Below are 19,216 nucleotides of genomic sequence, written 5' to 3' on the forward strand. Positions count from 1 at the left end.
CACGAGAAAAAAAGGGAAAAATTGGAAAAAATAATCTCAACTTTCACGTATTTGCTTTAAATAATCCCAACTTTATATTATTTTTAAATAATGCCAACTTTGGGGTGTATTCACTTTCTTTGAGCCTAGTTAACCGGTAACCGATTAAATAAGTTTTTTTTTCTCTTCTTTAACTTCATTCAATACCCACCACTGCCCTTTGCCTCCATCCCAATCACCAAATCTCCTAGCCACCACCACTAAAGATCAATGGTGTCAAACCACCTCCTCTCTCCCTTTCCCCTCTGTAGGGAATATTTCAAGCCATCCCACACTTGAGCCCCACTATGATCATACATAGTATGGTGGCGTCCAAAGGGATGGAAACAAGAGCAAAAGAGTCGCCAACAAGTTTTAGGAACTTGTAAACCGTTCACAGGGTGAAGGTTACACCCTTTAACGATCTAGGAGATCGTCAACTCCAATAGGTTTGGAACCATGACTGGAAGTTCGGGGATGAAGGTACAAATCCAACCTAAAAGAGACTTAACCTGCCCTAATAATAGGCCTCTACTTTATTCTTCTCGTATTTATGTGCGCTTTCTGACTAACATGCAATCATTAGGTTAACCCTAAACCTGTTTAATCTATGTTGGTTGAATATTAATGCACAAATAAAACTATTATTGGCGATCACTTGAATTATAATCAAATTAACCCTAAACAAGATTATTAATTATCTTATTAAGCGTGATTATAAGTACAAATTCCCTTTAAACATGCATAAAAGGTGTGATCAAACAATAACAATAAACATATATCAAGCAACATAACAACAATAATTATAATAATAATCATTTTAATCATACTTATCATCATATCAATGCTAAAGCATAATAATAGCAAGATCCTAGGCATGATACTAACAAGATTAATAACAAACCCTAGCATGTCACTAAACATTAAAGATCAAAGCTTTAGCCTAACATGATACTAACATGATATTAGGAAAGAAAATAGGAAGCATCATAGAAATCATAATTGATATAAGAAACTTAATTATTACCCTAAACATGATACTAGGAAGCAATAAAATCATCCTAACATGATACTAGCTAGGAATCAAAATAACAATCTAAACATGATTTCTATATCAAAATATCAATAAAATAATTAAAGCACTTACTTCGATGCCTTCGTACCTCTTTCTAATAACAAAATACACATGTTAGCAACTTCAAGGAAAATATAAACAAAACAATTAAATTAAATAATTGAAATAGAGATTTCGGACCAAACCCTCAGATATATCAAACCTTTCACGTCTAGGGAGAAGGCAACTTCGAACTTGACTAGGTGTGTCTAGTGCTAATGAGTGCGGGATTGTGTTTGTAAAAGGGCTAGGCTAGAAAGAGGGAGAGAGAATAAGCTTTAGCTTAGAAAGAGAAGAATTAGAGAATTCTGGTTATTGAAAAACGGAGGTCCAAGGACCCTATTTATAATAAAATAGTCCGAAAACGATAGAAAATACTTTGAGTTCAACACGGAATAAAACTGCCATCTGTCGGCAGCGACAGGGCCAAGCGACGAACTTGTCGCCAGGCGCTGCACTGCAACGCCAGGCGACGAACTTGTCGTTTGGCGATGCAATGGAATTTAACACGTTTTCCACACGGAATCAACTTCTGAGTTGTAGAATCCATGTTTAAGGGTAAAATCGTATTTTCGTTAAAACATTAAATTTATTCTAAGTAAAACTCGTAAAGTGTAATTATCAATCCTAATCCTACTAGGATAAAAAATAACTTTCTAGAAGATTCTAGAAGACTATAATTAATCCTACTAGATTTATGAAAAATAATTAATAATAGGCCCTCCTCTAAATCATTGGGCCGCATATAAGAACCAAATCGGACCCAGTTTAATATTTTGGCCATAACTTCCTCATTATTGATCGGAATTAGGCTTATAATATATCGTTGAAAAGCTCTTTTCAAGCCCCTTCCAACTATACCATTATTGGACCCTTTTCATGGACCAAACTGAATTGGACTGGCTATTTTCATAAAATAGAGCAGGTTTTTGAAAACAGATTGAAAGATTTTTTTATAAAAGCTAACCGCAACATTAGACTTTTCACACTTTCACTTCATTCAATTATGATTTGACGCAAAAGGTATTCATCACTAGGTTTGGTTTTGGGGAGAAACAAATGGGTGTCTACACCCTCCTTACCCAACTTCCGCCGACCTCCTCCCTACACCGAAAGGTCAATAAGGAGAGGAAGAGAGAAAGAAAAAGGGCGGTAGTTAATTACCGGGAATGGAGGGCATAGTTTTGTGGCTAAGGAAGGTGAGAGAGGATGGTTTCAAGGCTGGTCAAGGTGCGGCGATTTTGAGGCTGGGTAAGGGGCGGCGATTTCGAGGCCGGGCAAGGGGAGGGTGGTGGTTTCTGGATGGTAAAGGGGAGGCATAAAGGTTTTTGGGCTAAGCAGTAACGGGAGGGGAAAACGTCGATTTCTGGCTAGGAGGGGATGTAGGTAGTGTGGTTGTGCAAGGAGAGGGGGGAGGGTTTCGGGGCTGGAGATAGGGAAGGTGTTGGCCAGAGCTGCTAGGGAAGGGGAGGAAGAGGGTATTTGTGGTGGTCATGGGAGAGTGTGGTGGCTACAATGGTGGAGAAAGGGTGACATTAGTGGCTAGGTTTTTATTTTTTAATTTATATTTTTATTTTAAACTAATTTTTATGTAAAAAATAGTAACAAATCCATGATGCCACATGTCCCAATAACCTGTTATTATAGGTTAGTAATTGGCTAGGGCCCAAAGAAAGCGAATACACCCCAAAGTTGGGATTATTTAAAGCGAATACGTGAAAGTTGGATTATTTTTACCAATTTTTCCAAAAAAATAAATACTCTTTAGATGTTTTGGCAATCATTTTATCCCTAAAGTATCTAATTCAAAGACAAAATTGACAAAATATCATTAGAAATGTCTTTTATTTGCTTACTATAAAATACCTAAATTTGCGTGACATAGGCTAAATTGAGGCATTTGTGATAATTTTTTTGTCAATTTTGACCTCACATCGGATCCTTTTGGACAAAAAAAACATGTTTTTTTTTTCAGTGGGATCGAAGAAATTATATTAAATCATTAGACATAGGGCATGTTCACATTTACTTAATTTCAGTTCAGTTCAGCTCCAATCAATTCAGTTCAGCTCCTAATTTCCCTCTCTCATAACATATTCATTTCAGCTCAGTTTAGTTCAGTTCAGCTCCAATCAGTTCAGTTTAGTTCAGCTCCAATCAGTTCAGTTCAGTTAAGCTTAGTTCAGCTCAGTTCAGTAAATATGAGCAGACCCTTAGCAGCTTTCTTGATGACATGTGGTAAAAAACCAATTTTTATGGCTTTTTTTTTGTGGTAAATCCAAATTTTAGAAAATTTTGGTGGAAAAAAAATAATTTTAGAATATTTTTGTGTTAAAAATCAAATTTTCCTAAAAGTTTTTTTAAAAATGTAAATAAATAATAATAATAAACATGTATCTTATACATCTTCATTAAGGGTATTCTTAATTTTGTTTTAAATGATAAAAATGCTTTGACATAAAATATTAATGATTTAATACTTGTTTGAGAAAATTTTCTAGATACCATTTTTCTGTAATTGGAAATTCTCAATGGTGACTCCTTATTTTTGCTACACTGCAATAGGGGCCCTCCTTTTTTTTTAATTTATACAAATTGATCCTAATAATTAAATAACCTTATGTTCATAAATGGTTAGTTAGTATTAAATATGGTAAGATGTCTTTTTATATAAAAAAAATTAAAAAAAAAATGTATATACATATAAAAAAAAACACCCCAATCACCACCACCGTCCTTACACTCACCCTGATCCCTATATACCAACCCAAAATCTCCATGTAATACCTCGTATTTTTATACATATTTTAATTAAAATAAGTATTTTGAGAAGTATTTGATTAAATTGAATTGTTTTAATTAAAGTATTTTAATTATTTATTTTAAATAAGTTCAAAAATAATTATAAAAGGAAAGTTTAATTAATTAACTAATTTATTAAGCGGGAGTTTAATTTAAGGAAAGTTTTGATTTAGTAAAGTTTTAATTTAGTAAAGATTTATTAGGGATGGGATTAGAAAAATTAAAAGAGGAAAGTTAGGGAAAAAGGGTTTGTAGAGAAGGGGTATAACCTCCCCCTTTTTCTTCTTTTCGGCTCCCCTTCACCACCACCGGCCGACCACCATCAGCGGTGGCCGCCAGCAACTGGCAGCAGGCAACCACCGTCGTCGGCACCGGTGGCTGTCGGTTGCATGGTCTGAATAAAAAAAATTGAATCTTTATTGTTTAAAACTAATTTATTCCTAAATCTAATTGTTAATTATGAGTTTTGGGATTTGATTTTGATGTTTGATTATAAGTATTATGTTAATGAATTTTCAGATTATGTTTTTAATTAAAAATCCCCAATTTTTGAAACCATAGGTTCTTGATTTATAAATTATTGAAGGGTTATGATGTATAATCATTTAGACCTTTGATTAAAGTGTTTTAAGGCCTAATTACAGCAAGTTTTAATTAAAATATAGTGCTGAAATTTTTAGTAGAGAACTTAAAATCAAGTTTCTTTAAGGAATTTTAATTACCCATTAATTAGGATTAAATTATGATGCTTTAAATATAATTTCAGCATGTTTTAATTAATATTATGAGGGGTTTTATAATAGTAAAAAATTGCTGAAAATTTTTGTAAAGTGGATTTTAATACTCTTCTATAATTTTAAATAGTAGGAGACTTTGAAATGAGTGGTTTTTATCAGTTGTGGCGATTCTAAGATCTTATACAAGGTACATTCGCGTACTTAGCATAATTATGTTAATGTAATAGCATGCTAAATGTGTTTGATGGATTACAAGTAGTATCATGCTAGGTTTGGATCGGAAATTATGACTTGGATATTATTGGTGATTGGATTATGAAGCATGATTTATTTGTGATGGATTATTGAATGGAAAATCATAGTTTGAAATTATTTATGAACCACATATTTATTTATGGCATGTTAGAGAGCATGTTTAATTAATCTAAATGTTTAATTTGGTTTGGAATATTAAAAAGGAATTTTATTATGGTTCATATAATTTGTATTGATGCTATAAGCATGAGGAAAGAACTATATAAGTGTCTATGTACATGAGGAATAAATTGTATGTTGGTGCCTTAGTGCACTTAAGGTGTTCTTAACACCGAGGGATAGGATTTGTGGCGCTTTGTGCATTTAAGGTGTCATTTGCACCGAGGTAGAATTAGAAAGGATTCAACATTAAATATTATGTGGTCACTAATTATTCAAGAATTAAATCGGTATGTATATCTGATTGATTGAATAATTATTGTTGATTGAATGATTATGGTTTGAGAGTCATCACCAAATATAATAATCTGTAAGTAACGTAAAGTGAAAGAGATTATGCATCAAAACTCTTGGAACGTATATACCTTGAGTATGAACATATGGGGGGAGTTATGGGGTTTTATATTTAACCATAACTTCTACTGGAGTACAGGACGGTGTACATTCCTTTTATTATTATTATGCGTAGGAATTCCGCCACTTACGAGTGGTTATTGATGCTGGCATGGTTAGCTCCCGTGTCAGTAACCTCAAATTTATTTGGGGGAGGTTGAGGGGGAAACCCGTTCGATGCATAGTCAACATTAAATAAATTATGTAGTGTCTAGTTAGAACTGTTACTGAATGTTGTATGCTTGAAATACAGGTGCAACAAGGTAAGTTGTGAGTTGATAGGAAATTATATGTTAGTGTGTTAATTACGCTTATGTACTCAGCTTTGTTAAATTGTGTGTTTTGTATGTTTGTTGGCCTTGTCTTTACCTTGGCCCTATGATGACCCATTTTTAATGGAGAGTAGTGGAAACAAGTAGAGATAAGCTTTTCAGGTGATGAAGCATTTTCATGAATGGGCATGAGTGAAGAGAGAATCATGCTAAATTCTATAAGTATATGAATGTGTTATTGTTTTAATTATTTATGACTTGATTTATTACATGTGACTGACGAGAAGGGTTTTAAATTTCGGTTTTGTTTAAATAAGGGCCTACTATGGTTCCAAGTTGTTGGTTGACTTTATTTTACTTAGTTTGACTTTGGTTCGACTTTACTTTCTTTGTTTGATTTTCAATGTTGACTTGGATTGAAATGTTTTGAAATTAGTCTTCCGCTGTGTGTCTTTGATAATTCCCTTAATCGTTATCACGGTGGCGGTAATGTCTTAGATATTCCTATTTAAAGTTTTAAACAGGGCAAAACAGGTATTTTAAAAGGAAGGAATTTCTAGGGTGTTACACTCCCGCCAAACCTAGCCACCCTCATCCTAATCCTAATCATAACCTAAAACCCTAACCCACCACCCAAAACCTTAACCCCACCAACTCGTGTTACCCAAATCCTCACTGTTGAAGACACCACATGTAATACCCCATATTTTTAATGTTTTTAAAATCATTTAATTAATTGTAAAAAATATTTTTGGGTCAAATTATTAAAATTATTGGATTTAAACAAAGTAGTCAAGTTTTAATATTTGCGTTAATAATTAGCTATTCCAATATTGTTAATTTCGTAATAAGCCCATTTATCCCTTTTTCATAATTGGGCTAAATACTTCTTCCTCATATCACTATTTCATGAAGCTCAAACATTACCGTAATATACTGTTTCAATCCTCAAAATTTTGCCACCCAAAGGTAAAATGGTCAAGGTATACAATTTCCTTTTTTCTTTTCTTCTTTTCCTTTTCTTTTTCCCCATTCTTTTCCTTTTTCCTTGGTTTCACACAGAAACTTCCTCTCGTGTGTGGGCTTGCTGCCACATTAGCACCACCATCTACCGGACCATTTCCACTCCCCCGTCACCCTATAGAAAACTTGCCGCCTCTGCACGACCACCGCCCACCGTGGCTTTCTCTCTTCTCCCTTCTCTTTTTATTTTAGTTAGTTTGATGATTTTAATTTTGGGTTTCGATTTTAATTGTTCAAAATGTATTTAATTAGTATCAAATCATGTTTTTAATTGGTTTTAAGTTTAATTTCAGATTATTGTAGTGTTAATTTCATATTTTGAATTTATTATAAAGTTAGGGTTTTTAATTTATAATTACATGATTTTTATGGTTCTTCTATAAATTAGTTTGGGGTTTTTGAATACCCATTGATTTTTAGTATTAATGAAGTTTAAAGATAGAGTTTTGATGGTTTTAAAAAAAAAAGATAGATTTTTGATGAATTTTAAGGAGTTCTTAATCAAAATAATATTGTTGGAATTTTACTCAAAGTAGTAGTATTGTGGTCTTACGAAAAGTGTTTAATTACCCATTAAAGAGGAGTTTAATTAAGGATTTTAAAATAATTTTTAGATTATTTAGAGTGGTTTAAATAGAATTTAAGTTGCTGGAAATTGTGTATACAAGGGTAGTTAATGTAGTTTTATCGCCCCTCTATGTAAAAGACTTGTTTCGAGAATTTTTCTAGTGTATACGGCTACTTTAAGAGTTTGTTGGAAGTACAAATGAGTACTCGGAATTTTTTAAGCGTTTAGAAACGTGCTAGGATTTATTAATGGATTCTAAGTTATTATCATGCTAGGAATTGGCTGGAATTGTTAAATTGAATTGATTTTATGGAATTGAATTGGATTTTTGAATTGAAATGAAATTAGTGAATTATTTATAAACCATGATCAGTTGAAATGATTTATTTATTGGAATTGGTGATTGTGGAATATTGTTATTGAACCATACTTATATTATTGGCATGATTGAAAGCATGTTTAATTAAATTAAATGTTTAATTTGGTTTGTAATATAAAAAGGGAATTTTATTATGGTTCATATAATTTTTATTGATGCTATAAGCATGGGAATTGAACTATAAAGTGTTTTAGTACAGAGGAATAAAATGAAAAATCTGGTGTCTAAGTGCACTTAAGGTGTTCTAAACACCGAGGAAGAGTATTTGCGTTGCTTTATGCGCTTGAGGTTTTTCAATACCAAGGTAGTTTAGAAAGGGTTCAACATTAAATTAAATGTGATCACCAAATATTCAAGAATTGAATTGAAAAGTTTGATTGCATGAATGATTTATGGTGATTGATTATGTTGTGAATTAATAGACATCACCAAGTCTAAAGTATATAAACAACGTAAAGTGAAAGAGATTACGCACCAAAACTCTTGGAATGTATATACCCCGAGTATGAACATATGGGAAGAGTTATGAGGTTTTATATTTAACAATAGTTTCTAATGGGAGTACATGACGCTGTATTTTCCTTTTATTATCTTATGTGCAAGACGTCCATCACTTTCATGTGACATTTTTATGCCTACCCGATTAGCTCCCGGAGTAGTTTACCCCAATTCTTTGGGGCAGGGATTTGGTTAGAAACTCGTTCAATGTGTAATACCTCGTATTTTTAAGCCGTTAACTAATTATTAATTATGGATTATTTTTCAAAATATTTTATTATACAAAATATCTATTTAAGTCCATATATAATTTTACAAAGATATTTATTACACTTTATAAAGGATTTAATTATATGAGTCAACTCAAAGTTGTCGGAATTTCAACCTTCAATATTTTGCTTCCGAGTCAAACTAGCAAGTATCAAATTATTCCTCCTTCCGTAATCAAAGTCAACCCTTTATATTAATACTACTCCTATTCACAAGATTTATTAGGCTGGCTGCATTTATTGGGTCAGCAGCATTTATTGGGCCAACTGCATTTATTAGGCCAACAATATTTATTAGGTCGGCACCATAAATGAATATGGTTGTAATAGTCCCATTTGGAGGCTATAAATAGCCATGAGAGTAAGGCATTCTTACTTCATCCTTCTCCATCCAAAGTTTTCTTTTCCTCCTTTCTCCTTCCTTCTCCATACTTACTTTCTTCTAGCTTTTGTTTTGTGGTCGTGAGGTTCATCTCGAGCACCTACCGCCATCCGACTACCAAAGGTGATGCCACTTACCCCTTATTTCCCCTTAAATTTTACTTCATATAGTTACACTTCTTAACTTGATTTTCACTAATTTTGATACTAATTACTAGCTACTACTACTAATTTAAGAACTATTACAATACATCTCATTATTTATTGTTAATATTGTCATTATTATTGTTGATACCACTACTCTACTACTATTATCTTCCGTATGTACTACATACTTTTATTAATTATTATTATTATTATTATTATTATTAGCTACTTGCACATTTACTACTACTATTTACATATATAGTTATACTAATACTATTTACTTACGTATAGTACTACTATTGTTATTATCATTGTTGTTGTTGTTGTTATGTTTATATTAATGTTTACGTTTAATGGATTATTAAATATTAGTTTGTAAAAGCAAATATTTAATTTATAAAAGGGTTATAATAATAAATTGTTCATGCACAACTAGTAAAGTCGGTAAAATTCTTCTGTCTAGGGGTTGAAAAGTATTTGATTAGGATTATTGGTTAGTTGTAGGAAGAATTTGGATTTTGTAAGTAACAGTTCCGTACTTGTGTGCAAAGATCAAGGTATGTGCACATTGCGAGATCTTTTATAAAGTGACTTTTATATGCAACGTGATTTACATGTTAAATGATTTCAAACCATGTTTAAATGATTGTGAAATATATATATTTTGGTGAAACATGTTTTAATTGTTTGATCTTAAATGTTAAAATATTTTATATGGTTGATTATAAACTTGTATTGATATTCAAGATGTTTAAAAAGGAAGTTTTATTGTTTAAATTATTCTGAGTATGGGATATTGGAAGGTTTATTTATCGAATTTATTCATTGGATTATGGATTTATGACACCCACTACGCGGAGATAAGATTGAAGACTATGGGCTATGTATGACCTAGTCTTTCCCCTTGATAGCACTATGTAAAGGAGTTACTAGCTTGGGGTGTACACACTTAGGTGGAAAAATGATTTGCGAAAATGAGGTTTTGAACCCATATTATATTCTATTCACAACTATCTTTGAAAGATATCGATTGTGGAGTTTTTATTCAGGAGTGGTTTGAATAAATAGTCGGATCTTTTCGAAAGCATGTTTAATTAACTAAATTGATTTTACATGTCTAGCAGTTGTATGTACTTAGCATTTTAGCTAATACGTATATCAATTTTTGGGTCTTAAAAAGATGTAAATGGGAATCTAAAACTGATGGGTAGACCTAAGAAGGGCATATAGGATAGAGTTTCGCATTAGTTTTTCTCAAGTATATATTTAGTATATATTTAAGTAAAAACTACTTTCTATTTTAAGATGAAGAAAAATTAATAGTGGGAATTATGGAATTGGCAATGAGCTTTAGCTAGGCAGGACTTTGGCTCAGGGCAACGTCGACCTAACCTCTCCTACCTGGGATCTCATTGGTCCAATTAATCCACATTATGAATCAAGTATTCAACTTATAACTATATATAATATTTTCGAAATTAAAGAGTTTGAAATGTATTCAAAAATGATTTCAAACTTTATGTGAATTATGTGCATATGGACTAAGAAAAACATCCAAAATATATTTTTAGAGTATAAGGTTCGAATTAAATTTCGAATTGCATTAAGATTGATAATCTTTTGGGAATTTTTATATTCCAAGGTACATTGGCGAAGGTTCACGAACTATTCAATAATTATTTCTAAAATGGAAATGGATTGGAAGGAAATTACTCTATTGCATGAATTACATGGCAAGTGTTTTGTGTGTTATAATTGTATGAAATTTATGATAAAATCTTATGATGATTTATTTCGAGGTATAACTTGTAGTCGCTTTTCAATGGCGATTTTAGGCTTGCTATTTAATTTAAAGAACGTGTTGTACTCAAGATATTTTGTGAACAGTAGAGTTATCAACTCTTTGAGTCTTTATTGATTCGACGGATGATTGATTTGTTGTTCAAGCTAAGTAAATTCATTATGCTTAATTACCACATTATTCAGGATCATGTCTCGAACGCAACGAATTAAGAAAGGGAGTAGTTCCAAAGTCAGCTCTATCCTCAAAACACTAAACAAATTAACTGAAAACATAGCTGGTAGCCCAGTATTATCTCAAATCAGGGAAAAGCCCATAATGACCTTGATGCTTTTGGGGAAGTTTTTAAAAGAATAGATGCGGCCAAACCACCCACTTACCTTGGCAAAGTAGACCCAGCGAGCTTAGAGAATTGGGTGAGAGAAATTGATAAACTTTTTGATGTTATTAATTGCCCCGAGGAATTAAAGTCAATAATGTTGTTTATTACCTTAGAGAGGAAGCCGATTTATAGTGGAGTTAAAGGAAGATGACTTGTTGAGTAATCCTAACTTTGGGTGGGCTGAATTTAAGGAAGCTTTAAAAGAGAAGTTTTACCTTGCCAATTTGAGGAAACAAAAGTGTATGGAGTTTACGAACCTCAGGATGAGGAACATGACAATTAACGAGTATTATAGCAAGTTCATTGATGCACTTGAGGTAGTACCAACTAAAGCGCTTAAGGCCTAGAGGTTTGAGCAAGTTTTGACTTTGACCCTTCAAGGAAAATTAGGAGGAGTGACCTTTGAAACCTTATATGAGGTCTATGGGAGAGCAGCACACCTTTATGGGATCAAGGGGAAAGAGCTAGAGGAAAACTTTTCTGCGAAAAAGAGGAAGCCTAGTTGGAATTTCAATGGGAATGAGAAGAAACCCAAGGTTTAGGGAAACCCGAGTGGGAATTTCAATGGAAAAGGGGGAAACAAGGGTAATTTTGAAAGAGGAAATGGGAACCGAGGGAATGGAGACAAACCCAAGGAAACCTATTTTTGCAAGAGATGTGCAAAAAACCACCCGGGAAGGGATTGTGTTGATTTATTTTTTTGAAATTTTAATTTGAAAAGATAACATGAACATAAATAATACAATAATTAAATTTAATGAATAAATTGTAGAATATACTAGTAGAATTTGCGTATAATTTTTCTTATAATACATATATGTTCATTATTAATAAATATGTTTATTTATAAAAGTAATTAAAATGTCCAAATTTACTTTCATGATTTATTGTCAAGGTTTATATACATAGGAAATTTGTGTTTTGTGACATTTTATTGGTAGGAGAGACAATTATATTATTGCAAAAGATACATACTTATTGACAACAAAGGTGTATATATAATAATATTTTAATCATAATGACATGGAAGTCCTTTTGAAAACAATTCACATGTTACTCATTAGATCATATATTCTAGTAATTGTGCTATTAAAGTATTATTACATTCACATTTTCATATTAATATACGTTCACTTAAATTTGTTACATGTCATTATATTATTCTCTTTACGTTTAATCTTTATTCATTCTCGTATTGACAGATGTTCATTGACTTATAATACTTGTTCATTTTCATGTTGAAATATGTTTATTTAGATTTAGATAATTGTTCATTCTCATATTATTGAACTATATATACCTTCTAATAATGTGTTTATATTTGTATTTGTAAATTTTCATTTAATTATTCAGTTTTTTTTATAGGGTTTGATTTTACCAACATTTTTATTGACAAAAAAGATTTCATGTGATTGTATTTTATTGTATATATAAATCACAAAAGCGAGTCAAAATGTAGTATGTGAATAGTGTAAAAGTCAAACAGTGTCAACTTAAAAAATTAGAGAAAGTGTAAAGGATCGCAGATGTATTAAATGTACAATAATAGGAGGATGATTCAATATTTACCTTTTATTTATACCAAATGTATTAAATGTCAACGTTTAACTTTTTAAACACTAATATATGGTCCTTCACATATTAATAAATGTACACTTGGTTCTCATTACTACTCCATTTTTGTATCACAAAATACTATTCTTATTGAAATTATTCATACATTAATATGAAGTACATTGTTTATCCTAATATTGATAGATGTTAATTCATTTTGATAATTATCTTATTAAAATTAAACTTCATATGAAATTAAATTTTAAAATTTAAATAAATTTCTAAGTTTTATAAAATACAGTGTAATAGTGTAATACTACTTATAAACCACAATGTAATACTACGTATTTTACACTACTTGTTTCGGGTAAAAACAATGGGACCTTGTCGAAGGTCCTTCTGAAGTGGTTGAAGACTGGTCTCGGTCCAAGTAATGCTGGGTCAAGGGTTTCCAGCACAGCAAACACACGTAAACTGGCCTCGGAGGTTGTGCCGAGGAAGGCCCCTCTGATGCCGAAGTCAAACGGTGCTTAGAGAGAGAAAGCTATGCAAGAATATAATGCTTGTGGCTATATATGAATGAATGATAAATGGTACAATTGATGGCTTTTATACCTTTGCTTGAATGGAATAATGGGCCTAAGCCAAATGGGCTCACCATATGGACTTGGACCTTGATTTGACTTTGACCTGGCATGGATTGGAGGGTTGAACCTTTGACATTGGGCTTAGAATTGAATCATTTATGGACTAGGCCCAATTAGACAAATTGGACCCAAACAACTTGCCCCCCAGACCTGATTCGGAAGGATGACGGGTCGGGTTTTAATTAATTAGAAAATAGAGGGAAGTAAATGATTTAATTAATCCAAAAAATTTGAATTTAAACCGCAATTAATAAAGTAACGGCTGTTTGGATGGATAATGGAGGAAGTTGGACGGATAATGGGCAGTGAATTTGGAGGGAGTGTGTTTAACGGTTACTTAGTGAGGTATTTAAGGGAAATTAAGGGCGCGGACTCCCAGACTTCCTATTTCTGGAACTATAACCGGATTTCCGCACTCTCTATCCTCACTTCTTCACAAATTCACACTCTAACTCGCGCAAACCCTCTTGAATCCGATTAGAAACTTTGTTTAAACCCCGAAATTAAGGCTTTAAAACCGAAATTCGTTGCTCCGATCCTGTAGATCGGTGAATTGCGCTTCAATTCAAGGTAATTTTCTTCGAATTTGGCTTGATTTTCTTTAATTTTTGAAGTACCCTTTGTTTTTGCGATTTCTCTTCCATTTTCCGGCGACCCACAACCATGGTTAGAGGTAGAGCCCGTGGAGGCCAATTGCCCGGGCAAACCCATCCAAGGGACCGAGTCAGGAATACTCAGGGTGAGGGGAACCCTTGGCCAGTCCCGGGAGGAATCCCTGCGGTGCCAATTTCTACGGCACCGCCTTGTGGGGAGGAGCCAACGAGCACCTCCGGGCAGGAGGAGGAAGGAGAAGCTGCCGTACTCTGGGACCTGCCCCAACGGGTTGCTGAATGGGAGAACGCCGGGGCCATCTCAGCCATGATGAGGAATGCTCCCTACTCTTAGTGGGTCCATTTTGTCGAACAGATTGAGCTGTACTACGGCATTCTCGAGGAGGATGGGTACTTGTGCCGAATTCCCACTGCAACAGACAGGATTCATCGCCCACCCCTGGATATGTGGGGGTGTACACTCGGCAATTACAGTACGGGCTCCGCTTTCCCATGAATACCTTCGTCAGGGAATTGCTGATACAGTACAGGATCTCCTTGTGCCAATTGACACCCGTCAGCATCCGAAGGGTGATGACGTATCTTTGGGTGTGTCGGTTCTTTGGCCTTGAACCGAATCTGTACTGCTTCAAAAAGCTGCACAAGCTTGTGTCGAACACCCAGAGCAGGTATGGTCACCATGGCTCTGGTTGGTGGCGGATTGAGAGTCATCCGCAGTATTTAACAATGTGGTCGAACGACTCTTCGGACAAAGACTGGAGAGGCCAATGGATCAGGGTTATGGCACCTTCGAATCCTGATCACCCTTACTTCTTCAGCGCTCCCAACTATCTTTCTAAGCCCGACCCAAATATGCAGGACCTGAGCCCCGAAGATCCTGATGCTGCCAGCCATCCTAGCTATCAGCAAGTGCTTCTCTTCAGGAAGAAGGATAATCCCGGAGGGAGTAGTCGACTAAAACACATTCCGGAGAACTGGCTTCCGGACTCCTATTATGCGTTCCAGGAGAACATGTAAGCTATTGTCTGCCTCATCCGAAAGTTCCGAGACGGTGAGCACCTTAGGCTGGGGCAGAGGACTTGCTTTTTCTTTTTTATTTTGCAATTACTTCAGAGCTTTTTAGCATCTGTTTCGTTGAGCTGATTCACTTGTCTTTGTTTTTCAAAGTTGAACGAGAGCAATTTTGGGGTTGACTACGATTGGTTGGGGGTAAATGCTGAAAGGGTTGCGTTGGATCGCGCCCCTGCAATAATTGACCCCAAGAAGCGTCCGTTACATCTACATTCAACTATGTTTCAGATTGAGCCTGCTGCAGACTATCTGAAGCAGAAACCCTAGTGGGCTATGCGGGACCCTCTGAGGCGCTTGTCCCCAGAAGAAGAGCAGGCTGCCTGAACTGCTAAAGAGGTAGTCAAAGTTGCTGAGCTCCTTTAAGGAGGTGTAGGGACCTCCCAAGCTTCCGAAGAGGAAGCAGCAACAGACGAGGCTCGGCTGAATACCTTGGTTAGTTCTTCAGAGCTTAGCATTTTTTTACTCACACCTTTCTTGCCCCCCACTTTCTGCAATCTGAAGAAGAGAGCAGAAAGAGAAGAGAGGGTAAAGCTCCTTCCCGCCCCAAAGACCTCTCGGAGTCTGAAACTTCGGACTCTGAAGACATGGATGATTAGCCTTTGATAAGGAGGAGAAGAAGAGGTCCGGCAGTAATGGGGTCGAACAATTTTGAAGTGAGGCTGATGCCTGGCCTCACTATCCGGGAGCCAACTGAGGGCGAGGCTCCCAGGGTTCCTCCGCCACCAGCTAACCCTCCTTCGAAGACTCCTCCACCACCTCCCGAAACCCAAGAGATGGAGGTGGACCAACGAACTCCTGATCCGAAGGAGGCGGTTCAGGGGGAGACGCCAAATGGAGAGAGCGATGCTAAGCCCTCCGTTGAAAAGGAAGCTGCTATGGGAGTGGCTGATGAACCTGTTGCGGTTGAGGAGGCAGATGAAGCTGCAACAACTGAAGGGTTTGCCGCTGAAATTCAGCGAGAAACTGACGCTCTCCTGAACCGGCACGAAGTTGAAGAGGAGGTTGAGGTAGTTAACCTAGAAGGAGACCAGCTGGGCTCCAATGAAGAGGCAAAGGATCAGACTGTTGAGGTACCTTCCCCCTCACTGCCCTCCTTCCAAACCTTCAGGTTTGAAGAAATGGGGTTCCATGCCCCCTTTATCCCCATCCCCTCCAGCGTCAGAGAAACTATCTGGGGAAGGCATCGGGAGGAGGTTGCGGCCTTCTTTGGTGACTTCTCAGGTCTGTCCGAGGTGGATCAGGCACGAGAGTGGTCACTTAAGGCCACTGCTCGGATGGGCGAGCCCAACTGAAAGGTACCTGACCCTGCTATAGACAACCAGCGACTACTGATGCAGGTAATTCTTAATTTTTACAACTTCAGCTTCTCAGTTCCAATTTCAGTTCAGTTTTTTTTTTATTATTTTTATTTATTTTACTTATGCCCTGGGTCAACAAGTTTTGCACAATCAGACTCTTACTGTAGAGCTCATAGACTCGCTCCAGACGAAACTGGAGATTGCCCGAGCTGAGGTGAAACTAGTCGTGCTGAAGGCTAAGGCTACTGAAGATAGGGCGGCAGAGGCCTAGAAGTACGAGAAACAGGCAGCCGAAACTCTCAGAACCATCTTCAAACCCATGGAGAAGGAAGTCTTCCTCACCATGCTTGAAGGGGAGAAGCTGATAAATGAGTATGGGGCAGCTGACATCCCCGCCTTCCGAGCCAAAATTGAGCGCCGAATAGAAGATAAGGCCAGGCTAGAGTTGCTAGCCGAACTCAGAAGCTTCAGAAGAGGGTAAATGCTCTAGAGGCCAAGGCAAAAGAAGCTGAGCTAGCCCTACAGGCTCGGGATGCCCAAATTTCTGAGGCTTAGCTTACTGCCGAGGCTTAACATCAGAGGCTGCAAGAGGTGACCGGCCAGCTGAACGCTAGGGAAGAAGAGCTGCACCAAGCCCAGACCACTATTGGGTTGGTCCGGAGTCAGCTGCAGACTCAAAATAAAGAAGCCTCTAGGGTTCATCTGCAATTAAATGACGCTCAGGAGCAGCTGAAAGTGCAAGGGGAATCCTCCTCCAAGATTGCTGCCGAACTTAAGCAATCTAAGAAGAACTTAGAGGAGGTTGAAAAGAAGCTGAAAGACGCCAAGACCCAGTTGGTTGTCAAGGTTTACACTAAGGAAGAGTATGCGAAAGCGTACACCAATGGGTACAAGGTGTCCCGAAGACTGGCTCTCCATGCTGCGTCGGACCTGGACTGGTATCAGTGTGAGATCTGGGATGAAGATTCCAACGACCCGCATATGCGCTTTGTCAGCCAAGCTGAGCTGGACCTTGAGGCTCATCTAAATTATAAAGAGCTAGAAGAAGCCATTGAAGTAAAGGAGGCTGAGAACAGAGAGAGAAGTTCAGACCTAAGCTAGGCTTGCTTCTTCACTGGCTGGAGCTAATGCTGCCCCAGATACTGATGTAGCTGATCAGCCTGACCCTTCAGCTGAGGCCTAGGGACTCGGGCAGTTGTCTTCGGAATCTTGCGGATCAACTTGCGCTTGAATTGCTAACTTTCCGCTTCTGAAAGTTTTTTGCCTTGTCTGTTTTTGCTTCAACTTGCCTTATTGTACATAACTTTAATTTTTGTCATGTACGCATTTCGGCAGCTATAATTTTCCGCTTGTGGGCGGCTTCCAATATCTATTTCTATGTTCTGAACATCTAACTTTGTATCTCAGATTTTGGGTTTTTTATTCCTGTTATGATCTGCTGCTTTTCTTCTCATTGCTATTGTGCTTTAAACTTGCGTGTTTGCTTTTTCTAAGTTTTTTGAAAATTTGCAACAATTTGCTAAGTAAAAAGATTTTCATCATTGGAAGACTCTAGCTGATAATGATTTGTGCTCATGCTTATTGCCCCCCAGAAATCTGAAGGATTTACCTTCGGATTTTTGAGATGACTGCTTGTCTTTTTAACTTTGGACGAAGCTTTTAGCATTTGATAAATTTCTAATAGTTGTGCGATTATTCTTGGTTTTATGCCTATCTGAAAGAATGGATATCTGAGACACAGGGCCAACTTAAGGCAATGTCTCAAACAATAACCTTCTGGGATACAGGGCTTGGTTAAGGCAATATCCCAGATTCGTCCATGGACTCACTGCCACGGAGAATAAGTCTTACTGAAACATTTGATTCAGTTAAAAGACCAATGTTCTATTATAGGCGAGTTTATCAGAAATCTAAAACCCGATACCTTAAAGGCGAAGGTTTCGGACAGGGTTGAAGGAAACCCTTATAGAGTAGATAGAATAAAGAAAAATGAAAGAATGAAAATTGCAACTATTTATAGAAATGGTGGCTCTGAGGCCTTTCATTAATAACTGAAAAACGTACTTACAAAGATTATTCTGCCCCGAAGGGTTTACACATGAAATTTCTTAAGTACATCAGCATTCCAATGATTTTTCAGTTCAGTTCCATCCTACTGCCGAAGTCGGTATGTCCTTGACTGAAGTTCATCATAAATCTCGTAGGGTCCCTCCCAAGTAGCTGAGAGTTTCCCATGCATTCGGCTTTTCTGAACTGCTGCAGCATTCCAAAGGACAAGGTCCCCAATTCTGAGTGGCCTTGCATGAAACCTTCGATTATAAAATTTGATGATTCTTTGCTTGTATGCAGCCATTATGTCTCGTGCTGAGTCTCTTACTATGTCAAGGAAATCAAGATATTCCTTCATAAGTTGCTCATTCTCAGCCGAGAAGTGGTGCACTCGCAGACTTTCAGAATCGATTTCCACCGGGAGAACGGCTTTGGCACCGTACACCAACTCAAAAGGTGAGTGGCCCATTGCCTCTTTTTCAGTTGTCCGAAGTGACCAGAGAGTTCCGAGAAGTTCCTCTAGTCATTTGGACTTTTGATCCTTAAACCTCTTCTTAATAGCGTTAAGAATCTGTTTGTTTGCAGCTTCGGCTTGTCCGTCACTTTGCGGATGGCACACTGCTGAATATGCCAACTTGATGTCGAACTGATCAGTGTACTGCTTTAACGGCAGATTATCAAATTGCCTTCCATGATCAAAGACAAACACTTTTGGGATGCCGAATCGA

General features: G+C 36.4%; 1 protein-coding gene across 1 annotated transcript; it reads left to right on the top strand.

Moving 5' to 3' along the window:
* The first annotated feature begins 15,773 nt into the window (after window positions 1–15,773).
* Window positions 15,774–16,433, top strand: LOC110691623 (protein SCARECROW 1-like). The gene has a single exon (XM_021868579.1). It carries the CDS (start codon window positions 15,774–15,776, stop codon window positions 16,431–16,433), a length of 660 nt encoding a protein of 219 aa, XP_021724271.1.
* The last annotated feature ends 2,783 nt before the right edge of the window (window positions 16,434–19,216 follow it).

This window comes from Chenopodium quinoa, unplaced genomic scaffold (genome assembly GCF_001683475.1).
Source record: "Chenopodium quinoa cultivar QQ74 unplaced genomic scaffold, ASM168347v1, whole genome shotgun sequence".
Classification (NCBI taxonomy): Eukaryota; Viridiplantae; Streptophyta; class Magnoliopsida; order Caryophyllales; family Amaranthaceae; genus Chenopodium; species Chenopodium quinoa.